A 24,633-nucleotide genomic window follows, 5' to 3' on the forward strand; every position below is an offset into this window, starting at 1 on the left:
TATTGAAGTAAACAGCAGTAACTGATGCAAAATCATGGCTTCTGACATGAACCCAGATTTTATCAATTGTGTTTACTTATTTGCAAACTAGAAAAGATCATATACAGGACAACATTGATAAATATGTACATCGTTTCGAGAAAACAGTTTAATATTGGCCTTTCATATATGTTTGAGTTCAGACTGTCATTAAACAACAGATGTATTGACATATGTCAAGCAAGTGCTGAGAAATACAGACAGGAAATCCTGCTGGAATGATTGGCATAAGCTTTTGACCATGTGTGGCATTCTGATCTGTTGCCAAGCAAGTTGCTGACTTGCTGATGATGTCAGTGCTTGGGTTGGACATGTTTGCCCCTTTTCTCAGATATCTTGCTTGTTAAATATCTTGCTATCTTTTCGGATATGCAAATTATACAAATTTGGTACACCAAAAAATGTATCCATTTACAAGGAATGATAAACAAATTGGGATAGACATTGATTACTTGAATTAATCCTACAATACCTATTACCTGTTTTGACCAGGACATTTTGGTATCACTGAATAGATAATTACCCACAAAAGCAGCAACACCCTACTACTGTACCTATGCAGAATGACAGAGTAGGATATTAGTTCTTCATTTTAATTCAGAAAATGGTTTCTGCAATGGCAACCGACAAGACATGTATCCAATTGAATGTTGTACCAATCCTGGCAGTAACCATTGCAGAAACAAATTCTGGGGGTGAAATTAAGAACACATATTGCTCAAAAGAGCCTCACCCCAGTCATTCTACATTAGTTTTGAAAAGGGGGTGCTTAACTTTTAAGGGGTACCTATATATTCCGTAAACAAGCTGAGTTTACCAAGCATTCTTTAGTTTGCGTATCCATAACAGACCAACAAAAAAACTACTGGGTCATATTTTATTAGCCAAAAGAAGCTTCAGATTCCAGTACTTTCACACCCCTGTCCAGCTCAGCTGTTTTTAATTTGGGACACCTCAGGCAGGACCTGCAGCAGTGGGTGCTATTCAATGTGGCTGTGACTGACTGACTTCGAAATGCTTACTGCGGTATACCAAGGTAAAAGCATAACATTGTGTAAGCATGTTAAAAGCATGATTTAGCAAAGAATGTAAATTATTAAACATGGTACAGTATTTCAGGAATTGTAAATATACAGTATGAGCTAGAAGGTTTAACCATGAGGATTTAATTTCAAGAGTAACTGAAAGGTTTGTGTTTGATTGAGAAAGAAAATACTGCATTGCTTATTGAATTCAAGCATTGTTTGGACATTCACTGATCATTATACCAGGGACGTGGTAACCTCTGCATACTTATGAAAGCATTAGCTGCTAAGTTTGCCTGCTTGACCTAGTTTCTATTAGTTTTACCTCAGAATTCATAATTGAGTGTTCAAAGATATGGATAAACTTATGATAAAGGTAAAACAAATATATAGATAGTCCAGAGGTAACCTGCTACTGATGATTACATATTTATAAATTGAAATCCATTCGCCGCTGAGTTTTATATTACTTTGATTGTAATTGTTGTTATACTACAGATATTTATAACTATTTCCAGTCGATTTATATTAACCCTTTAAATTAATTTAAATGAACCGTTATGATTCCACCTTTCCAGGTTGAGCACCCCTACGAGGGTAACAACATGCAACCCCCCCCTCCTCCCCCCCCCCAGGTGCAACCGGCATAGGCTATATGTTGTATCAGTCCTTAAAGGGTTAAAGGAAATCAAAATGCAATTTATTTTTCACTAGAGTACAGAATAAATAAGTGCCACTGACTACAGAATACTATTTTACCATTGAAAAGAAAGAGTAACAAAGGCCGCCATGACCCAGGAGAATATGAAAAGGGCAGAGAAAAGCTGTGTGGCTTTGATGTTGTCAAAGGTCATTTCAAATCCAATATGTGATGCCCTGACAAGGCTGACCTTGTTGTCATCTACACAATGTTAGCATATCATCTCAGGACTCGAGTCATCTCTTCAGTTTCAGATCGTATCATTCCCAGGGATATGCTGGGTGGTTAATACACAGAGTTATATTTTATGCTATTACAATGTAATACATCATTTCTCTAATATATCTAATCTCTATGCATACTGTAAACCCCTCAATGACCTCAACCTCTTTTTTAAAAAAAATGGTGATGGCAAAATTGGATGAAATTAAGTGTAAGCTAATAAATGTGGAGGTGGACTAGGATTCTTTCAAATTAGTTGTGTGAATAGATGGCTTCCATTTGATTCAGTAACTATTTTTCATTAGAAAGTATAGTCATGACTAGAAATAGGTGCCATTTGTATAAACAAGCTACTGTACTTATGGCCAAGGTTGTACCATCCTTACAATGGCAGCCATAAGCTGCATCCATTTTAAAAGAAACATCTAATTAAACACAAGTACATTAAAGTGCAAGTAGCTTTAAATGTAATCGTAATCCCCTGTTTGCATTACCATTATTATTGTATGTGCTTGCAATCATTGCAAGTGGGTTCTGCTGCTCCAACATTGAGTTATTATCATGTTTCTCTGTATTAGTCTTTACCTGGCTGTAAGCTGCTTTGAGCTTGTCCGGTGAATCCTCATTATAAGTACAAATAGTAAATACTAGCAAATGATAAGTACAGTGTAACTACATTAAGTTAAATTAACTGTATTTTGGATTGTATCTGAACATTTAAAAAAATATATAATAAAAAAAACATCTGCCAGTTACTGTAAACATTTTGTAAATTTTGCCAGATAACTGACAGTATGTCAGTATATATATATATATATATATATATATATATATATATATATATATATATATATATATATATATATATAACAGAATAAAATGCAATACATTGTAATGTAAATTAGAATATGGTGCCTTTCATGAGAAAGCGTCTGTACGTGGGAGTAAAAGCATAGAAACAAATGCAGAAAGAAATCGGTTTTAATTTGAGATGTACTGTACTGTAAGCTGGAGGCTGAAAAGTGACTTTAGGGGCATACAAACCAAAATCCCTGCCATCCCGGGACTTGAGCCAAACTACATGGATTATAAGCAGACTTGCATCCAATGAACAGAAGAATAACAGTTCAACCAACAATATAATTCTGATGATCAGGTGTTAGGTCAATTAGGTCTGCTTATCGGAAGTAAAAGCCTTTCCAAAAAATGATCTGCTTAACTGGCGTTCAATGTAATGAAAAATGGATGAAATATCCAGCATTAAAATAACTGCAAACAACCAAATACATCAGCAAATAACAAATTTGAACATTAATACAGCGATAATTTACACTTTTCTCCAAAACCCCATAGTCCCAACGCCCTTTGTGCCAATTTCATACCCCTGCCTCTACCACCGGTCTTCCTCTGGGAGAAGCCTGAAAGGCTGCAGTGTCCCACAGCCGCCAACAGTGGGCACCAAGTCCAAGTCTGCTACAATATATTTGCAATTCATTCCTGGTCAATATGCTTAAATTTAAAAACACTTAGATCTCCTTTCAAATATACACAGGATTAAATTTGATTCTACATCCTATGGACCATCATGGGAAAATATGGTGGATTATACATTTTAGAAGCAATCGATAAAGAAATAATGTATAACAGTGCTCCATATATAAACATGAGATAACAACTGACCCCAATTGTCATAAAGTGCAAGATACCAAAAGCAGGTCCATCTCATGTGGTTTTCAACCACATTTCCTCACATTAAAGCAGTCAGACAAGCTACCTCCTTTGCGTCATTCATTTGGATGGCATGGATAAACAGATTCAGTTAGACGAGAATTTGTAGATACAGACGTGCTCAAATTTGTTGGTACCCTTACAGCTCATTGAAATAATGCTTCATTCCTCCTGAAAAGTGATGAAATTAAAAGCTATTTTATCATGTTTGCATGCTTTTGGTATGTCATAGAATAAAGCAAAGAAGCTGTGAAAAGAGATGAATTATTGCTTATTCTACAAAGATATTCTAAAATGGCCTGGACACATTTGTTGGTACCCCTTAGAAAAGATAATAAATAATTGGATTATAGTGATATTTCAAACTAATTAGTTTCTTTAATTAGTATCACACATGTCTCCAATCTTGTAATCAGTCATTCAGCCAATTTAAATGGAGAAAAGTAGTCACTGTGCTGTTTGGTATCATTGTGTGCACCACACTGAACATGGACCAGAGAAAGCAAAGGAGAGAGTTGTCTGAGGAGATCAGAAAGAAAATAATAGACAAGCATGGTAAAGGTAAAGGCTACAAGACCATCTCCAAGCAGCTTGATGTTCCTGTGACAACAGTTGCAAATATTATTAAGAAGTTTAAGGTCCATGGAACTGTAGCCAACCTCCCTGGGCGCGGCCGCAGAGGAAAATCGACCCCAGATTGAACAGAAGGATAGTGCAAATGGTAGAAAAAGAACCAAGGATAACTGCCAAAGAGATACAAGCTGAACTCCAAGGTGAAGGTACGTCAGTTTCTGATCGCACCATCCGTCGCTTTTTGAGCAAAAGTGGGCTCCATGGAAGAAGACCCAGGAGGACTCCACTTCTGAATGAAAAACATAAAAAGCCAGACTGGAATTTGCTAAAATGCATATTGACAGGCCACAATCCTTCTGGGAGAATGTCCTTTGGACAGATGAGTCAAAACTGGAGCTTTTTGTCAAGTCACATCAGCTCTATGTTCACAGACGAAAAAATGAAGCTTTCAAAGAAAAGAACACCATACCTACAGTGAAACATGGAGGAGGCTTGGTTATGTTTTGGGGCTGCTTTGCTGCGCCTGGCACAGGGTGCCTTGAATCTGTGCAGGGCACAATGAAATCTCAAGACTATCAAGGCATTCTGGAGCGAAACATACTGCCCAGTGTCAGAAAGCTCTGTCTCAGTCGCAGGTCATGGGTCCTCCAACAGGATAATGACCCAAAACACACAGCTAAAAGCACCCAAGAATGGATAAGAACAAAACATGCAGTGGCCTTCTATGAGTCCTGATCTGAATCCTATCGAACATCTATGGAAAGGGCTGAAACTTGCAGTCTGGAGAAGGCACCCATCAAACCTGAGACAGCTGGAGCAGTTTGCTCAGGAAGAGTGGGCCAAACTACCTGTTAACAGGTGCAGAAGTCTCATTGAGAGCTACAGAAAACGTTTGATTGCAGTGATTGCCTCTAAAGGTTGTGCAACAAAATATTAGGTTAGCGGTCCCATCATTTTTGTCCATGCCATTTTCATTTGTTTTATTATTTACAATATTATGTTGAATAAAAAATCAAAAGCAAAGTCTGATTTCTATTAAATATGGAATAAACAATGGTGGATGCCAATTACTTTTGTCAGTTTCAAGTTATTTCAGAGAAAATTGTGCATTCTTCGTTTTTTGTGGAGGGGTACCAACAAATTTGAGCACGTCTGTATGTAGAAAGACATGTTGAAACTAGATAGGTCTAATGCTTGTGTTGTGCTAATTCACTTCAATGGGATTAATCACATGTCATATGCCAATCCTTTTCATTATAGTATACTTTATGCATGAGTAGCCTAGAAGTGCACAAAATAATAACATGAGAGACAAAAATGGAGATGAAAATGAATAAAAGCCACTTTAGCTTTACCCTTTGGGAGATGTGTTCACTTGACCCTTCTCAAATTAGACTAAATCCAATGGGCAATGGTTCATGTAAACATTTAATTTGTGTAGAAAATACATTGTGATTTTCTAAAACTGGGCTAGTTTTGCAAGGGCTCAATCAAATTATGACAGATATCAAATGAGCCAGACCTCCTCACCCACTGAGCTCTTCCTCACCATGGTAATGTTCGAACCCCCATGAGGTCAGAGTAGGGGAAAGCGAAGGCGTGGGTTATATGGCACATACATTGTCAATGATAGTTTTAGGGCCAACAGTGAAATACAGATACTGTGCTTTAAGATTTATACCATGTTGTCAAAATGAATGCTTTTTTTCTTTCTTGAACACTCGTCAGCAAATAACAGCTGTTGCTTTAATATGATGAACAAAGTGCGATCTTATAAATGTACATTTTAATGCTAACAGAGACTTAAGGTGGCATTGTGGTGTAGATTTGTACCCTTCTTTTTCCTCCTTCTCCTCCGACAGCCTCCACCAAACAAAAAAATTTGCGGGACTTATTGGTAATGACGATTTCAAGTCCAGAGCTTTGATACCCGTAAACTGTAATTATGTAAGAAATAACCCACCCCAGAATTGTCTTACCGCACACCCTGTCATGGGTTACTTCGTGGGTTAATTACACAAACTAGCTTTTTAAGGAAAAAAATAGAAATGTATTATGTATCCTTCCACTGAAAAATAAACATTACATTGAAAATTCCCAATTATAGTCAAATTCTTTAGATAAAATGGCATTTGGGAATTGAAAGCAGACTGATTTCCCACATCTGAGGGAGGATTCATGGAACAGCTAAACACTGCACTGGCTCTTGACATGAAAGGAGAAGCTTCCAAGTGTTTTTTTTTTGTGTAGGAAATTATCCTGCTCAGGTTTTGCGGTCTTCAAGAGAAGCTGACCAATAATTTCACAGGCTGTTTTCACATCGATGGCTGGTAACTGACATAATTTCTCTAGATTGTAAACCAGCATTAGATGCTATGTGGACTAAAAGACTTCCGTGTCAGTTTGTACAGTGCCGCAGTCCTTCCTGTCTGCAGAATATGTTTCTGAAATCGGGGGGTTGTGGTGAGATTTTTATTGTGTCTAATTTAAACATAGCATACTCACTAGTCACTAGGCAATATTTAGTTTAATAAGTAGATGCCTAATATATATATATATATATATATATATATATATATATATATATATATATATATATGTGTGTGTGTGTGTGTGTGTGTGTGTGTGTGTGTGTGTGTGTGTGTGTGTGTTGAGTGAATTACATGGTGATTTCTCAGATGGCTTTTGAATAAAGTGTTATTGGTACTGCTTACCTCAGAGTTTTCTTTGTTCTGTTCTCTGACAAATACCACTGTATATTTGCCATTTTTTCTGTAATTCTTAGTGACAGAAATGAAAAAAAATTAGGTGATTTAAATGCCATTTCAGTTGTATGTTGACATTTTTTAGATAACTGTTACTATTAAGGTGTAGTAATATTAATAGAACAGGTAAGTAAGTTGGTCTATGATGTCATAGCCGTGCGGAAAGACAATTCTTACCGCATGGTCATGTGATCTTGTTAAGCCAATCACATCACTTAATTTATCCAAGCCATTTTATAAAATGCAATAACCACACATGCAAGTGGAATTTGAATTCGTAAATTCTATCATTTGATTATGATAAGGGTGGCCACAGAGCTCCGCATTTAAATAAATGGAAAATAAATAAAATAAAATAAAAAATACAATTCCGTATCAGAAATACCAGTTTCTTGAAATCACATATTTTAAGTAATCAGCTGTGGGTCAGTGTATTTCAAGTTTATATATACGGGTTCCTAAATAATTTAAGACGCTATGCAAAACGTGTAAACAGCAGCTGTGTATAAATGTACTGACAGGACGAGGAGGTTGCTCTGCAGGAGCCACAAGGGGGCTGCGGCTGGTGTCGATCCTCTCTCTCTCTCTCTCTCACTTGCTCAGTCATTGTACAGTGTATGTCTTGGTCGGGCTGCTGAAAGCGGAGCCTCAACAAATCTCCAGAGACTCGTTTTCTTTCCCATTATCCCGATGCTATCTTTATCATTTGACAACAACAGATTCGTTTTCTATTCGTGGCTCGGATAACAGATTCTCGCATTTTAATGGACTAGTCTTCAGTTTTTTTTTTTTTTTTTTCAATTGCTGTTTGAACTTTTGCAGATGGTGATGCCTACATATGGGGAGTAAACTAAACAGTTGCTTATGTTATCACCTCCTCCGCGCCTATGTGAATCTTGCTAGAGTGTATTCTGAATTTACAAAGACTTGGCCAGAAGAACATGGACTAAATTTTCTTTCATAATGGGATTAATAAAATTTAGCATTGCGCTGTCTATTGTATGCATCTGTTCAGGTAAGAGTTTCTGAAGATTTCAAAAATACTTAAAAAGACATACAATCAAATCAGCATACCTTGTTATATCCATGTGTGAATTTGATATTTGAAACTAAGTTATTTTTTAAATTCCAATGGCCTTAGTCACACTCTGCACCTATGGATATGTATCGAAGTAATAAAATACATACACTGCTAATTTTGACATAATTCACTAACCTTTTTTTTCTCCGGTATGTTTTTCTGTTTTTTAGGTTTTGGGGTCGATCCAGCTTTGCAGACCAATTTTTTCAATGAATTTCAGCTCGGGGAGTCTTTTGATGGAGTTTCGCAGGTCCACGGATTTCACAATGGAAGCAAAGCATTTCTCTTTCAAGGTAGGCAGTGCAAGCCAATGGGTGTCAAGTCGGTACTAATAAACATGGACAGAGCGAGAAAGGGTTTTCTTTCTTTTATTTGTATTGTTTTGCAGTCAATTGATGTTATATATTAAAAATATATACCTACAATATTGATCGTTAAAATAAAATAAAAAAAGTGAAATGTATAATGTGCGAAGTAATGTGCGTATTCAGTCAGCGTGGATACTTCTGGTTCCATAATAAGATACATGTTATAACAATTAAATAACTGAAAGAAAAAAAAAACTGATCATTGGAAAGTACAGAGAATCTTTCGTTTTGGGGCACTGGATTTCTTTAAAACTTGGAATAGTAACAGTAGTTTTCTTTAATCGTGTAAAATAAGTTTACAATATACGCTTTCAATTGTGACAGACATGATACATTTGGAATGAACTCACTACCATACTGCATTGTATAGTACAGCTTTAATACTGTATTGGGGTGGGTGGCACCAGTGCATGTTGTGCACAAAACAAAGTGGAATATACGTTAATAAGGAGGGGGAGATGAATATGTTCTGTAAACTGTTATATAACCAGGAATATCTTATCAAAAGGTTTATGCCTGAAGCCCTCTTTACAAGTTCAGAACACACCTGATTAAAATTATCCTCCACTGCATCGCTTAGTGGCAAAAAGATCTGTGCACAACTGTATTATGTAATGTGTAAAGGGAAGGAGTAGCCCAAGTAAATTACGTTAGGAAGTGTGGTTAGGAATATAATGAAGAATGATGTGAACTAAGGTACAGGTGCTTGTAAGCAGGTCTAGGTGGGCATCAAAGCTTGGGGTTTACTGTGGGCATTGCGCAGACCTTCCAAGTCTACTAGTAATGCAGTGTTCAGACAGGCAATGGTTATATTTATACTGCAGTATGGTTTTTATTTTGGTACTATACAGATGGAAGATTTTGACACATCCGCAGACAACTATATGGTTCTGTATATGGGTGGGCATTTCAGATAAAACATCAGAGCACAGTTTTTGAGTTTCCAAATGCTAATCCAGTTTTGTGGTTTATTGATTTTCTAATTATGGTGGCATTATAACAGGGCTGCAATAAACAACACTACTTAAATTTTGTACTGAAGGCAAGCAATAACAAAAGGCAAAGCCAGTGGGGGTAGCGAGGGGCAGTAATTGGAATGCTCAGCTCATTTGTGTGGAACCATGCCCCCACCCTCAAAGAAGAACACACCCCATAAGAGTTTCTTAGTTGGAGCCAGAACACCTTGGCAGTTTCTTTACAAATTAATTCAAGTGCTAAAGTAATGTATTTGAGATTTTTTTTTTTTTTGAGTAACGCATATTTATCAAAGTACACAAATACTGGTACTCGATTATTCAAGTACTCTAACTCACCCGTAAGTCTGTCTTGTTGTGGAGATCCCACAGACTTCTCCAATTTGAGTCTTTGTTTGCGACTTAGGTGTTAAGGCTTTTAGGGTTTTGACCACTTTTGTCTTACAGTATGGAAATGAAAGACTATTGTTAAAAAGTGTGTGGATTGGAGTACTATAAGGTATATCTACAGTACTGTACATCCTTGTGTTTTAAGTGAAAAATATGTTATTAAAATAGATATTTTGTTTTGAAGTATGTAGTTTAGCAAAAAAAACAACAAAAAAAAACACTAAGAAATCGATTTTGAAATTTAACATGAAATACTGCACTACTATTATGGCTTCTGGTAGACTTTTGCAATATCATTTTGTAGTTTTTGTACAATTCTAGGTGTTTCAAAACTTTTGGCCATAGCTGTAGTTTTGGAGAACTGTAGATAGTAATTCTGTGCTTATTGATAAAAAAAAAAAAGAAAATGCCCTTAAAAAGAAAGAAGCTTATGCCCACTGTGAAAATCGGTGATGTGTAGCTGCTGTCTAAAACCCTGGGTGTTTGGGGGGGGGGGGGGGGGTGCTTAGGGGGGGTGCTGCTGGCTCTCAGTAATCAATATTCTTTTTTAGGTTAAACACGATTTCACAGCAGTTTGACTGCATTTTGTACTAAGGTTTGTTGCACACTACAGATTTCTCAATCAATATGTAAGCAATAGATCCCGCAGTGTGGAGTAGTGGTTAGGTCTCTGGACTCTTGACCAGAGGGTCGTGGGTTCAATCCCAGGTGGGGGACACTGCAGTTGTACACTTGAGCAAGGTACTTTACCTAGTCACCCTGGGTAAGGGTGTCTGCTAAGAAAATAATAATAGTAATTAGAGTGCATTAAAATAATAATAATAATTAGAGTCCGTCTAGTAGTTGTACCACCAGAGTTCTACCATACATACAAAAGACAACTTCCAAGATAATATTCATGGTTTTATTGCAACGGTACAAAGTGCCCTGTTTAATTTTAATTTAACATTTTAATAATTAGCTTTCGTTCCGCTTCATTTTTAATGTTACGCGATCAAATATTGTGTGATAGTGCCCTGCAGTGGAGCTTCTTGATTGGTGGATGAACGTTATGAGGATTCTTAAGTTTAGTAGTATTGATAGGCACAATTTGGATGTGTTGCTTCCCAGTGGTTTACGCTACAGGTGCTGGGCGCTGAATATATCTTCCAGTTTTTTTTTTGTTTTTTTTACATTTGTTCCACAATCACGTTCACTTGGTTGTAGTTGTTTTTATGGATATTATTGTAATCTGTGCTAAATCCACTAGTCTGCTGAAATCCCATTCTCTTTGGGCACTGCTGTGTTAACGTGGGACTGTGCAACAGACTGGTGGTGCAGAGCGCTGTCGAGATAAAAGGATTCCACCAGCTGGAGCTCACAGCAGTTTTCTGTTCAAGCCGATTGAGCTGCAGGATGGCTTGACAGTCCGTGCTTTGCTGCTCCAGCTCAGTGCTGTGCCTCTCCAGAATAAAGTGATCAGAAAACCCATGCTGCTGCCAGCATGGCTTCAGCTCAGCTCAGCTCAGCCCAGGAAAGAGAGCCTGTGTGAGCAGAGTAGAAAGAACAGAAGAATAATACAATCTGGCAGATGTGAAATTAATGAACTCACAGAAAAGCTGCTTTCAGTTCATCATGCTGAGGACTTTTATTATATATATATATATATATATATATATATATATATATATATATATATATATATATATCGATATTAATATTAGGCTTGTAACAATAACGATAATAATCGAATTATCTATCGATTGGGACCCCATGATAACAAATCGATAATATTTTAATGAAATCGAATATTCCATGAAATTAAAAACGTGTCCTGTATATATTAATTTACTGTCAAGAACGTAATCTATATTGTTGCTTCTAAAAGTTACGGAGAATATGTGCCTGTGAACAAGTACAGGATAATGATGCAGAGATCAAGAGTAACCTGCTTTATTAATTTATTTTATACATATTATTTTTGTTTTAAATCAGTACCAACTGTAGTCGTCTGTAAGCGAAACTAATAATATTTAACATTACTAAGTTGTCACGTAGTAAAGAGAGATTGATGTTTACATTCAAAAATGATTTTTTTTTAATGTAAACATTTTGAATGTAAACATCAATCTTTCTTTCCTACTTTCACCTGAAGAAGAGACCTTGAGGTCTAGAAAGCTTGTGATTAATTATTATTTAGTTAGTCAAATAAAAGGTATCACATCTCCTTCTCTTTGTCTAACGTTACAGTGAAGAATGAATTTCACGGTCCGTGCACCCGATCTGATTGAGATCACTCGATTCAATGGGACGTTATCATGCAAACATCAGCCCATAGGAATGGGCCATTAGGTACCTACTAGCCTCCCAGCAGGTAGATTAGGTCCGGATCAAGCTCTTTAATGGACGTCGGATGTAGTAGCCGCTAGAGGGCGCTAAAAGGCGGTGTTGAAATAAAGATAAAGATTAGGTTAGTTGTAGACATTAGGTTTAGGGGTAGAGGGTAGATTTATGGGTGAGTAGGCTAGTAGGTACCTACTGGCCCATTTCTATGGGATGATTTTTGGTTGATAACGTCCCATTGAATCTACTGATCTCAATCAGATCGGCTGGTCCGTGTCACGTTTTTCACGGCCGTGAAATAGGTAGGGCTTGGTCATGTATGTAAGCGAATCCATGTGGGTGAAACATTGCGACATGGTAAATCAATTAATAATAAATCCACATATGTGTATGAAAGAGATATTCTACATATTCAAGTATGGAGATGCAAAATAAAATGATCAACCGGAGAATGTGTCGCTGTGGAAAGATCCGTTGCAGGAAAGGGTAGGCTACCTCTAATGTACTGAGTTCATTATTACAGTATATTATTACAGTTATTACAGTATATATCAATATTCTTAACCAATGAGTCCTTTTTGTATAGAAAGAAAATGTATTTCCTGTTTTAATAAGTGTATTACATGTTAAAATGTGAGTGAGTATGATTAAATCGTACCCAGTTCTCTCCCGTCTCTGTGGTAATGTGTGGAAATGAAGCCTTGTTATACCCATTTCTTAAAAATGTTAACCTGAGAAACCCCATACATATTGCACGTTGAGGACTGAGTTTTAATGAAAAGGGGTCATTACAATAATGTTTCAAATTGAATTCAAGCAAACATGTTTTCTGGTGTTAGAGGTGTCAGCAGTTAAGAAGGAAGGGTGTGAAACTGGACTAACAGCAATGTTTTGACAGGGAAAGAAGGAAACTGTGTCTCTGTTCCCAGAGGAGCAGATCAGATCGGACAGATCTAGGCCCTGATCCTTTTCAGCAGATGTAGCTGATCTTTCCAGAGCTTCTGTAATACTCAGTACTGCACCTTCCTGGCTTTTGTTTCAGGCTTTTATTTATAGATAAAAGAAAAGAGCACATTTTATTGTGTCAATTTTATTTTTCCTGCTGCTGGGATTGAAATGTTTATACCAATGAAATATGTTCTTGCCTACTGCTTAAATGTAAAGCTGTGTCGTGTCATTGTGCATGCATCCCATCGCTGAAAATAAACACTTTGATGTGATGGCTTTTGAGAAGATTCATCATTCCTGGATAAGGGCGTCTGCTAAGAAATAAATAATAATAATAATAATAATTTATTGATAGTTCCATTTAAAATAACATAGATGTATGCATCGAGGCTAAGAACTGGTGGGAAAATAGAAGATAAAACAATGAACATCTTTAAAAAAAGAGTACAATTCTTATATCTAGAGCCCAGTATTTGGATCATAATATACAATATAAATGAGTGCAGTAAAAAGCTACACTGCTACATCTAATTTAAGTGGTTCAAATTGAGATGAACAAACTTACTTATTAAGGATTAACTATTATTCCTAAAGTAATGATCCCTTTATTTATTTATTTTCAGATACCTCAAGAAGCATAAAAGCATCTCCAGATGTAGCTGAGCGAGTTTTACAGAAATTAAGGAACAAACAGGAGTTTACAATTCTAGTAACACTGAAGCAAGAGTGGCTCAATTCAGGGGTCATTTTATCCATCCATCATGCAGATCAAAGGTAAGCAAGTGGCAGTTATAGTGTTATCTTTTTGTTACAAAGCCATAGATTGGAGCTGATGAAATCCACCACACCCCTCTAACTGCTCACAGACAGCGTCTCTAGGTGTTTGTTCTGCATGACCGAGAATGATGACCTTCTCCTCCCCTCCCTTCCCCCAACCCACTCACAAGCACACCTGTTCTGACCCCAACATACCATTTTGCACTAAACCGTTCCATGAAGGCCACCAATACAAGGCAATTTATTATATAGAATGCAGTGGGTCAAAGGTTATGTTCCCTGTGCATAGGTTAATCAAAGAATGATTCTAGGATTGAGTTTGCTCTTTTCTATCCATCTTACATGATCTGCCTATGTTTTACATATATCTAGAGATGATGAAGCATGGTTAGGGAATGTTAGCACATTTTATTAAGAGTATTGCAATCTAGGGCCTGGAGGTGCCTGACCCTATATATGTGCATATGTCACAGATTTGACCACAGATGTAAAGATGTGGCTTTCAGTTCAGTAGTTGTACTGTATCTAGTTTTTCATAGTCATGATGGCTCTAACTTTGTATTTACAAGCACAGTAGTGGAAATGGTTTACTAAGTGGATTGGGAGAAAGGGGTGTTTTTCCCTCTATTGCAATCCCCTTTTGTCATTTCTAATTCCTTGCTGAAATAACAGAAGCATTTGGAAAGTGTCAGGCAATTAAAAAGCCCAATGAGAGGGTGTCATTCCATACACAGCTCAGGACTGCACAAGCGTGGGTAGGCATTAGCATACGATGTACTATATATGTTGGCAAGGAGAATAGGAACATACAGATTTATGGCCTTTGACGACAGCTCTGACTCAATTAGAATGTCCTGTTGAACCATGCAATTTGAATCATGCACCTGTGTTTTCTTAAAGAAGTCTGGGGACCGACCTAAGCTCATTACTACATTGCAAGTGTTGCTCTCTGGCAGCACCCTTCCCCTCCTTGAAGACTTTATTTTTTGTTTAAGGGGCCAGTGTTTGGTAAAATCAACCAAAATGCACGTTGAAAATCAAAAGAAAGGTACATTTTGTAGCAAACATGAATATGTATTTGGATTCTGACCCAACCTAAATAACATAAGAATGATTTCTGGTAATGACATATGATTACTAATTGGTAGAACTGATAACTGTTTCACTTTCAGTGAGAGACCGTCAATCTTGCTGTTTCATAGACTTTAGGTATTTTAGGTCATTTAGACTGATAGACGAGATTTACATATTCAAAGTATGGTAAAAAAAACCAGAAAACAAAAAAAAACATGACATCTTCACCAGTTATTTTGTATCAGAAATTACAGATAGTAATATTAATTAGTAAGACTCTATTATCACACACACATACCCCAAACCCCTTCACCAGTCAAAAGAATGCTACAGAATAAACTGCTGAGGTCCATGAACTAGCTGTATCTTTTTCAGATACTTAACTTAAGCTTTCCACCTTTAAATGAAAATGAACAACTTTATTTGACACACCTGCTGAGCCAAGGCAAATTGACGCAAGTTTTAAATAATTTTTTTTTCAAATAAATGGTAAACTTGCTTAATGATAATTCCTCAATAATATTGATAGTGGTTCTTGCAGAATATCACCAACAGTCAAGTCATGGAATCGTTCAGATCTAGATCCAGGAACCATTCCAGGATTCATAAAGTATTTACAAAGTGTAAATACTATTTAACATGAATGCTTCAGTTTTGTTTCAATTAGGTTTACATAAATCAATTCATCCCAGACCCTGTTTCAAAATTGCTTCTTACTGAACATAAGCAAGGCTGATCTTGAGGGATTGTTGAGAAAGCACAGAAGAAAGCAGAAACATTTTCTTTAGCATGCTTAATTGATTTAAAGGAGAACCACCACCATGTTTTAAATCACAGGCAGTGTTATTAAGTGCACCTTGTCAGCTTTTTGTCAAATTTGTGCAGGTGCAATATGGGACTCATTTTGGCTACATCCCCATCTTTTTCACAACCTCTTGCTAAATTACAACGATTCACTTATTTGCATTTTTTTTGTTTTAGGAAAATACATCAAATCAGAGAACAGTGGCTTTTACTTCAGTATCCAAAGCATAATAGTGTAGAGAATAAAATCTGAACTGAATTTTACAATATCATTATAGATTACTTTGAAAGAAATGTCATCCTACTCTTTTGGATAAGAGAAGTGGACATTACTTCAAGGGGTACCATTATCAACAATGGTTCTTTATCTTAATTGCACTGTGAATCAATCAGTACTCAGTGAGTTCTTGTGATCTTCACAGTAATCATATAATTTGTGTTAAGAACTTGCTTGGAGCCAGCTCTGTAGTTAAGTACAGTAGAGAAAGGAGTATTCACAGACTTTGTGCATCTGATTGCCTGCTTCAACAACATCGTAATTCCATTCCTGATTTTTTTTTTTGTTCTTCTACTTTGTCATTAAAGTGGAGCCATCTATAGAGATACAGTTTATCACCACACCATTTTTCCCTGATTTCATTACCTCTTATCTTTGGTAGTATGCTGTTTACTGAGTACCGGTAATTTCCATGTATTGGCAAAAATCCAGTGAGCATGTCTGTCACACAGTCTTCTGGAATTCCATCTGAGCATGCTACTGTACACGCAGTACTGCAAAAGGGACTTTGAGTATTCTGCATGCTACTGGCACAAACCACCTAGCAAATGTAATGTCCTCATATGCGGAATATTACGTTTAAATAAATGTAATGTATTGCATACCAATTGGAATTTGCAGTGTGGTAAGTCTCAAGTTTTACATTGCCTGTGATTGTGACTTTGTTGTGAGAATTTACACGAACGCGAAATTAAACTCTTAGGACTCCCCTGTAATTCTAATTCCTGTGAAGTCATTGTGAAGTGTTTTTTTTTTAAAGTTGGCTATACAGATCTACAATTTGAAAGCTGCTATACAGGATCCTTCTTAAGTATTAATAACAAAATAATTCTCTGTTGTTCAGTATTCAGTACAGAGGAATGCTAAGGGATTTGCCTTCACTTTAATGGAGCAATACTAAACCACGTGTGCTGCATACTTATCTGCTAAAAAGAGGCATGATTATATAAAACCGCATGTAGCCTACAATATGAGCAACAGCACCCTGCTGAAGATTCTCATTCGGTATAATTATATTTTTCACATTCAAAGGAAGAAAATGCATTGACACTTGTTGCAGTCACAGATGATATATAACAGAAGACTTGAGCTTATCTAAGGCAATACCAGTGCCAGCATTAGATTAAGCTAATGGACTCGCACTTAAAGATAAGCATTCTTTAAAACGAGTGTGCTGAACATGAAGGATAGATACTGTTTGCTTGAAATATTCTTAATATTGGATCTCAATCTGGTAATCTGGTACTATTTAAGTAATAGAACCCTATAGGGCATTACCATCTGAAAGTGGCTATGTTAAACAAGACACAATTGGGGCAAACTTTTACTGCAGTAAACATGGATAAAAAGTGGGGTGCAGGTTTGCCCCTGGTTTAACTATTACATCATTACATCTTTACAGGGCCGACCAGTTTTTGTATATCACATGGCCCCTTTTGTAGATATCACATCTTTATATGTCCTACGAGTATGCTAAGTTTCATGAATCTCTGTGCTCAGATTGAGATGTTTGGTTTTGACAGTCTCTTATGCAATTTGATTCCCTGTTGGCTGTTTCTTCCATACTAACAACTTTTAAAAACATGTTTTTCTATGTTTCATAGGTTTCTGGAGTTGGAAAGTAGTGGCCATCGGAATGAAATCAGATTGCATTACCGTACGAAGAGCCAGCAGGCTCACACAGAGGTGTTTCCGTACATTTTGGCTGATAATCAGTGGCATAAAGTGTCTATAGCTGTCAGTGCATCTCATGTGATCTTACATGTAGACTGCAACAGGTAAACCAAGAAAGAATTTGGAGACTATTTCATTTTGCTAATAAATGCCATATAAACATTCTTACAGCATTATTTAATGATTTATTTTAGGATATATGAAAGGATTGTGGAAACCCCCTCGATGAATATGCCTGGCGACGCCACCGTTTGGCTTGGGCAAAGGAATAATGCACACGGCTCTTTCAAGGTAAGAATATGACAAACAGAATGCATGTTTTTTTCTGTTTTAGTGTTGTGAAATGTATAATGCTATTGCTATTGCAACGAGTGATGCTGCTCCAAAACACCTAACCAATCAGATTCTTTCAGTTTCATTGATCTAATTCAACAAGCACAATGCAGAGTGGACACCAAACTAGATTGTCTTAACAAAGTGGGACGACTACTCATTTTCGAAAAAAAAGGTGGGGTCAAACTAAAGGGACATTACTGGTAGCTGTGGAGAAAGCATTACTGGAATAAGTCAAAATAGAAGTTCTAGCAGCTTAAAAAGGTGGCAAGGCTTTTTAAAACAGTTAACATGTAATTTGAAACCGGCTTGCTCTTTAAATATATTAGTTGCTGCAAAAAAGTCAGTGTAGTTGCTGAATTTGCTGAGCATTTTATACAGCCTGAAGCATTATCTTTTAGACGTCAGGTACTTCCTTGAATCAGGTAAACCTGCTATACTGCATGTGTGCTGGCAACAGAACAGCGAATGTGCTGACACCTACAAGTTAGGCACTTGGCTATCTCCCAGCAACCTTAATATTCACAGCAAATAATATAAAGCTTGCAAGGTTTTCTGGCAGGAAATCTATAGTATCATTAATACAGTTCCCAGTTCCTAGTGCATCGCATTTATTCAATCTACAAGCCAATTACCTATTAGGTTTATAAACCTACTTTGCTACCACCACCACCTCACTCCCCAGCCACCACCACCTCACTCCCCAGCCACCACCACCTCACTCCCCAGCCACCATCACCTCACTCCTCAACCACCACCACCTCACTCCCCAGCCACCACCACCTCCTCCCCAGCCACCACCACCTCACTCCCCAACCACCACCACGTCACTCCCCAGCCAACACCACGTCACTCCCCAACCACCACCACCTCACTCCCCAACCACCACCACCTCACTCCCCAACTGCCACCACCTCCCCAGCCACCATCACCTCACTCCCCAACCACCACCACCTCACACCCCAACCACCACCACCTCACTCCCCAGCCACCACCACCTCACTCCCCAGCCACCACCACCTCACTCCCCAGCCACCACCACCTCACTCCCCAGCCACCACCACCTCACTCCCCAACCACCACCACCTCACTCCCCAACCACCACCACCTCACTCCCCAAACACCACCACCTCCCCAGCCACCACCACCTCACTCCCCAACCACCACCATCGCCTCCCCAACCACCACCACCTCATTCCCAGCCTTGTCCGGAGGGAGGGTGGGTGGGTGGGGGGAGTATACGATGCTCCTCTGCCTAATATTTTTTGTTTATCGGGTTGAACATGTCGTATAGATTTATTATTTTATTCTTTGTTTTTTAGCAGGCGGCACCGTAATGCTCCGAAGGATGAGGGTGTGCGCCAACTATTTTTATTCTAATTTTTTATTTTTCTTCAACCATTGTTTGGGTTCAATGTTTTTGGAAATCTGTAGGATTTTGTATTATAATAAAGGTGGTTTTTTAACGCAAGATTGTCCTGACTGAATACATGTAACATGAGATGCATTTTTATTTTTAAAACTCACCAATGAAATAGACTGCACAAGGAAAGTACATACAGCACTGTACTGCATTTATAATGAATACAAGTCATTGTACTACTCCACTATGACTATGACTACTACAACTGATAGTACCAATAATAATAATAATAATAATAATAATAATAATAATAATAATAACCCTTAAGGATTGCATATAAAACATTAACTAAATGCCTAGATGCCCTTTCATGTTGTTAATTTCATTTTTAGAATGAGGAGACTTTGAACAGCCTAATCTCAGCACTTATCAAAAGTCACACACTAGATTCTCAGTAGATATGCTGTGATTAGCAGCAGGAAGAATATAATAAGCAACAGTACTGCCAGGGAAGGCAGCTATAAAGCAGTCTCCCCTGTTATTAATGGTGACTTCTGACAGCTTTTTCAGCTCAAAGCCTTGTCTAATGTACTGCAGTAAGACTTTGGAAAGGGGTTGCTTCTTATCTTTGTAATAGTATAGAAGTATGTATTTCATCTATTACAGGTGGCCGTACCTTAATATGCATTGCTACCATTACTCCTGTATCTTTGTTAGCACCATAAGAAGAATATTAGTAGTGGCATCATGAATTTTATTTATGTGATTTTTAGTGGAATGCATTAATGGGAAGGTAAAGCAAAAAGAAAATAAAACATTGCTGGTTTCTGTTTTTTAAATCTAGGTTTTTGAACTAATACAACTGCAGTTAATATTGTTTAGTAGCTGAAATAGGACATTAGTAGAAAGCAAGCACAGACAAGCACAAAAACAACAAAACAAAAAAATCTGAATTATGTAAAGAATAATGAGAGCTTTATAGTCATGAAAGAGTCCCAGTAGAAAAGTTTGTAACAGTTTTATATCCCCTTCATGCCCTGGGGTCCCACATGAGATCACATCATGCATGGGTTTTATATCCCCTTCATGCCCTGGGGTCCCACATGAGATCACATCACGCATGTGTTTTATATCCCCTTCATGCCCTGGGTCCCACATGAGATCACATCACGCATGGGTTTTCTATCCCCTTCATGCCCTGGGGTCCCACATGAGATCACATCACGCATGGGTTTTATATCCCCTTCATGCCCTGGGTCCCACATGAGATCACATCACGCATGGGTTTTATATCCCCTTCTTGCCCTGGGGTCCCACATGAGATCACATCACACATGGGTTTTCTATCCCCTTCATGCCCTGGGGTCCCACATGAGATCACATCATAAATGGGTTTTCTCAACATAGGGAAACAATCTCAACTGAAGGTGCCAAACATAAAAGTCAAACAGCAAAATAGTTTTTAATATGAACACATATTTGTTTGATCCCACATTTGGTATGTGGGAAATTCCCAAATATCAAGGTTATCATCCCTTAACTGCAATTGGCTCATTTAACACAATTTCTTACATGGCATTTTCATTTTCCATGTTCCAGGTTGTATTATTTTTAAAACTATTAATCTATAAATTGACATTAGCTGTTTGTATTGTTGACATAAAGCTTTGAGAATCTGGCAAAAAATCTATATTAAATGACATAAAGGATACTCTTGTCGAAGGGTAACAACCAGCAAAACTTGTAAATACTTGTTTAATATTCACAACAGCAGTGGATGATTGAATTTCATGTTTTTCAGTGTTTTATCTGTGGAACAGATTGCAGCGGATGATTAACACATGAAAGCAGTTAGAGCAAATCAAACAGCCGGGGGTCTAACATTTGTTTCCAGTAAATTTCAAGACTTTTTAATTCTAAAAATTCCAGGATGCTTTCCAAATCTATTTTTCTGTTGCATACAGTCGTTGTTTTTCAAAAATAGTGCTGGTGTATTACTATTACTTTTTAAAAATGCACTCCTGCATAGAGTCTTTACTCCAAGCATTAACTCCAGTCTTTAATTAACTTTTTTTAAAGATGAAAATTCAACAGTAATGTAGAAAACTGAGAAACAAAAAAGCAGAGGAGTGCATAAGATACCTCCAATTACTTTAATTTGATGTTGAATACCAGTTTTTTTTTTTTTTACAATCAACATGTGCTTTTCTCCTTTCAAAAATAGGAGTTAATTGCAATTATTACCCCAAGAAGCTTCTAATGACAGTTTGCATTTACTTTATGAGATTTGCTATCCTTCTGAGTACTTTTGAGTGCCTTTGCGCAAATGTACAGTTTCTAATGTCAACTTCTAATGTCTCTTGCACTCTCCAGTAGTGAATTTTCCATGGCCACTAGTAGCGTCTTTTGGCCCCTCAGTGGTCAAATTAAAGCAACATTACTTGTTGCCATAGCTGGTATGAGGCATTGAAAGACTGAATAGTGTAGAAGTTCTGGCACTTCGATAAGTTGCTATGCTTTTCAAAACTTTTTAAAGCTCCAACCCAGCTCTGACGAAAATAAATCATTATTCGAGCAAATTTGTTAAAATGTCATTAAAAACTTCTTGTTCTTTAAAGTACAGTAGATAAAAAAAATATAATAATAATAATAATAAGTAGAAGAAGAAGAAGATACAAATTGCAATGGCTGCTTCTCTTTGTTCCCAGGGTATAATGCAAGACGTTCAGTTGCTCGTGATGCCACAAGGATTTATTTCTCAGTGTCCGGATCTAAACCGCAGTAAGTTTTTACATGATTTTACATGTTTTTACATCATTGTACAGAATACTATATTGTACAGCGTGCTATATCATTTCAGATGTTTACAATGTTTTTAATATATGACATGTTTGATTGTGTTTAGCGTGCCCCACCTGCAATGATTTTCATGGCCTCGTACAAAAAATAATGGAACTACAAGATATATTGGCTAAAACTTCAGCAAAGGTAACGCATCAGGAAAGTGTCAATCTCTTCATTGATTTACTATCATCAAAATACATATATTTTCCATTCACAATTATATTCTCAACATGTGTGGTTTGCAGTCGCATTGAGGGTGTCTACAGGTGTAATGAAATCCAGTAATTAGGAATTGTTGATTGGAAAAAATACATATGCGGGTAGCTCGCAGGACATTGTGCTCAGTCGCTTATTAGAGTTTTTTTTTTAGTTTTAGAGAAAATTATGCCTTACCGAAAGTATAACAGATAGAATGCTACACAAGATATATCTGTCTTCACACAAATAATGATTTTAATGTTTAGAGGTTGGAACACTGTGAAATAAAGAAATTAGAATGAAATCATTTTAAATTCATTATTTTGGTATTTGTGGTGCTTTTGTTGGGGTGTTATGTTGTGTGTGTGTGGGGGGGGGGGGGGGTATTTAGTTTGAAATGTTTTTCTTATGTAGAACTAACATAAAAAATGCATTATATATATATAAAAAATTAACACAGTTTGGAATACAACCATTTATGGGTTAACACAGATGTATCTAAGTTATTTGGTTGAAATGAGTGCTAAATAAAACATGCAGGGATTAAAACTGTGCCTAATTGGTTTTATCGGTTGATTTGCATAAGCGTCATTTATAGAAAATCTCTTCACCTGCAGGGCACTGAAGTCGTGTGCTATAGATATTGTTCCTAATATGATTATTCTTTAAGATAATGCAAACATTCAGAAGTATAAAAGCGCCCCTTCTTTATAAAATGTACACACAGCTGTCCCGAGCAGAGGAGAAGATGAATAGCTTGGATCAGTGCTATTGTGAGAGGACCTGCAATGCAAAGGGAAATGTCTACAGAGCGTTTGAATCATGGACAGATGGCTGTAAGAACTGCACTTGCATGGTATGTGCCTCCTCTGTGTAGATTTGATTTAAATCCCCTCTTTGTGTAAATGTTTAATTGAATGGCACAATGCAGAACCACAGATTCATTAAGTATTTCCTTAGGGGAATAAAATGAATAATGCAATTCGATCACATTCACACATTATGCCTAGATTAGGGGATACAATTAGCAAGCTCCTGCACCTGTACTTTTGATGGGCTATGTCTTTATACATATGGCCATGGCCATATGGAATGAATGTCTCAACTCTCATCTTACCACAATGTATGCTCTATTTTAAGTGTTATGATAAATGGTCCATGATACCTTCCAAAGTGTTATAGACTCCATGACTACATATAGCCCATGCCTGTCTGAACTATTGTACAGAATTGGAGTTGGCACAATTCACTAATAGTGATGACCACAAAGGGGAAGTAATATTTCTGTCACATGGTAAAATATATCTCTGTTGAAATCTGCTGACAAAAGAAAAGGTTTGTGATGTTTGGTGGCGGGCTAAACTGGCACTCTGATTGATTGAAAGATCCTCTGCAGTCTGTTATATCCTATTAATGTCCAAGATGCTAACCAGCCTTTACGTTGTGAAGCGTTAATGAATGGTCTCTCTACATGTGCTACTGTAGGTAACTAAGCTTATGTGTTTTCTCTTAGAATGGTACTGTTCAGTGTGAGACTCTAATCTGTCCACCTTTACAATGTGCTCCTGATTCTGTGCTGGCTTATGTAAGTGAAGCGTGCTGCAAGGAATGTCAGCGTAAGTACATCAATCCATTAAAAGAAAAAAGATCAATCTCTTCAACTGATTGGAACTGGGTGTTTTTTTTATTTAACCATCCAACATACAGCACCGTCTGGTACATCCGTCAGTCAAGGAAAACAGCAGTTTTGAATAATGATGTTTGTCAATAATCTATACTATTTTTATATATTATGCATCCATTCCTGGCTCAGATTATTTGTAGTTTGATTTTGCTGGCGAGGTTGAAGTCTTTACTCAATACAAGCTTGCATTGTTCTCATGATCTGTTTCTTATGGTTCTATAAAGGGGGCTTTCTTTTGTTTAATCTGAAGAAATTTGTATAGTTGAGCAATGAGCAAATGTACAGAGTTTTGGAGCTTTAAAATGTAAAGAAAAAGTCTTCACAGTCATAGTGTTATACCTGTTATTAATTGTTGTGAGTTATTATACGTATCAGTTAAGAGGGACCTGTTAAAACTTCTGGTATTGTTATAAATCAGGGGTATCAAACTGCAGTCCTCAAGGACTGCAGGATCTTCTGGTTTTCATTCC

At 37.1% G+C, this 24,633-nt stretch overlaps 1 protein-coding gene across 2 annotated transcripts in view; it reads left to right on the forward strand.

Annotated features, from left to right (window-relative positions):
• Positions 1-7,364: 7,364 nt before the first annotated feature.
• The window catches only part of LOC117420121 (protein kinase C-binding protein NELL2-like), a 73,698-nt gene continuing 56,429 nt past the window's right edge, over positions 7,365-24,633 (forward strand). Inside the window, exons 1-9 of one of the 2 annotated variants that reach the window (XM_058985747.1) lie at positions 7,365-8,067; positions 8,304-8,426; positions 13,759-13,909; positions 17,672-17,845; positions 17,936-18,032; positions 22,146-22,218; positions 22,343-22,425; positions 23,207-23,335; positions 23,993-24,095. In XM_058985747.1, coding sequence (XP_058841730.1) covers positions 8,016-8,067; positions 8,304-8,426; positions 13,759-13,909; positions 17,672-17,845; positions 17,936-18,032; positions 22,146-22,218; positions 22,343-22,425; positions 23,207-23,335; positions 23,993-24,095 — 985 coding nt within the window. In that variant the 5' untranslated portion in view covers positions 7,365-8,015. The remainder of the gene's footprint in view (positions 8,068-8,303; positions 8,427-13,758; positions 13,910-17,671; positions 17,846-17,935; positions 18,033-22,145; positions 22,219-22,342; positions 22,426-23,206; positions 23,336-23,992; positions 24,096-24,633) is intronic. The other variant, XM_058985746.1, reaches the window with a different exon arrangement.

The sequence above is a fragment of the Acipenser ruthenus genome, chromosome 14 (genome assembly GCF_902713425.1).
Source record: "Acipenser ruthenus chromosome 14, fAciRut3.2 maternal haplotype, whole genome shotgun sequence".
Taxonomy (NCBI): domain Eukaryota; kingdom Metazoa; phylum Chordata; class Actinopteri; order Acipenseriformes; family Acipenseridae; genus Acipenser; species Acipenser ruthenus.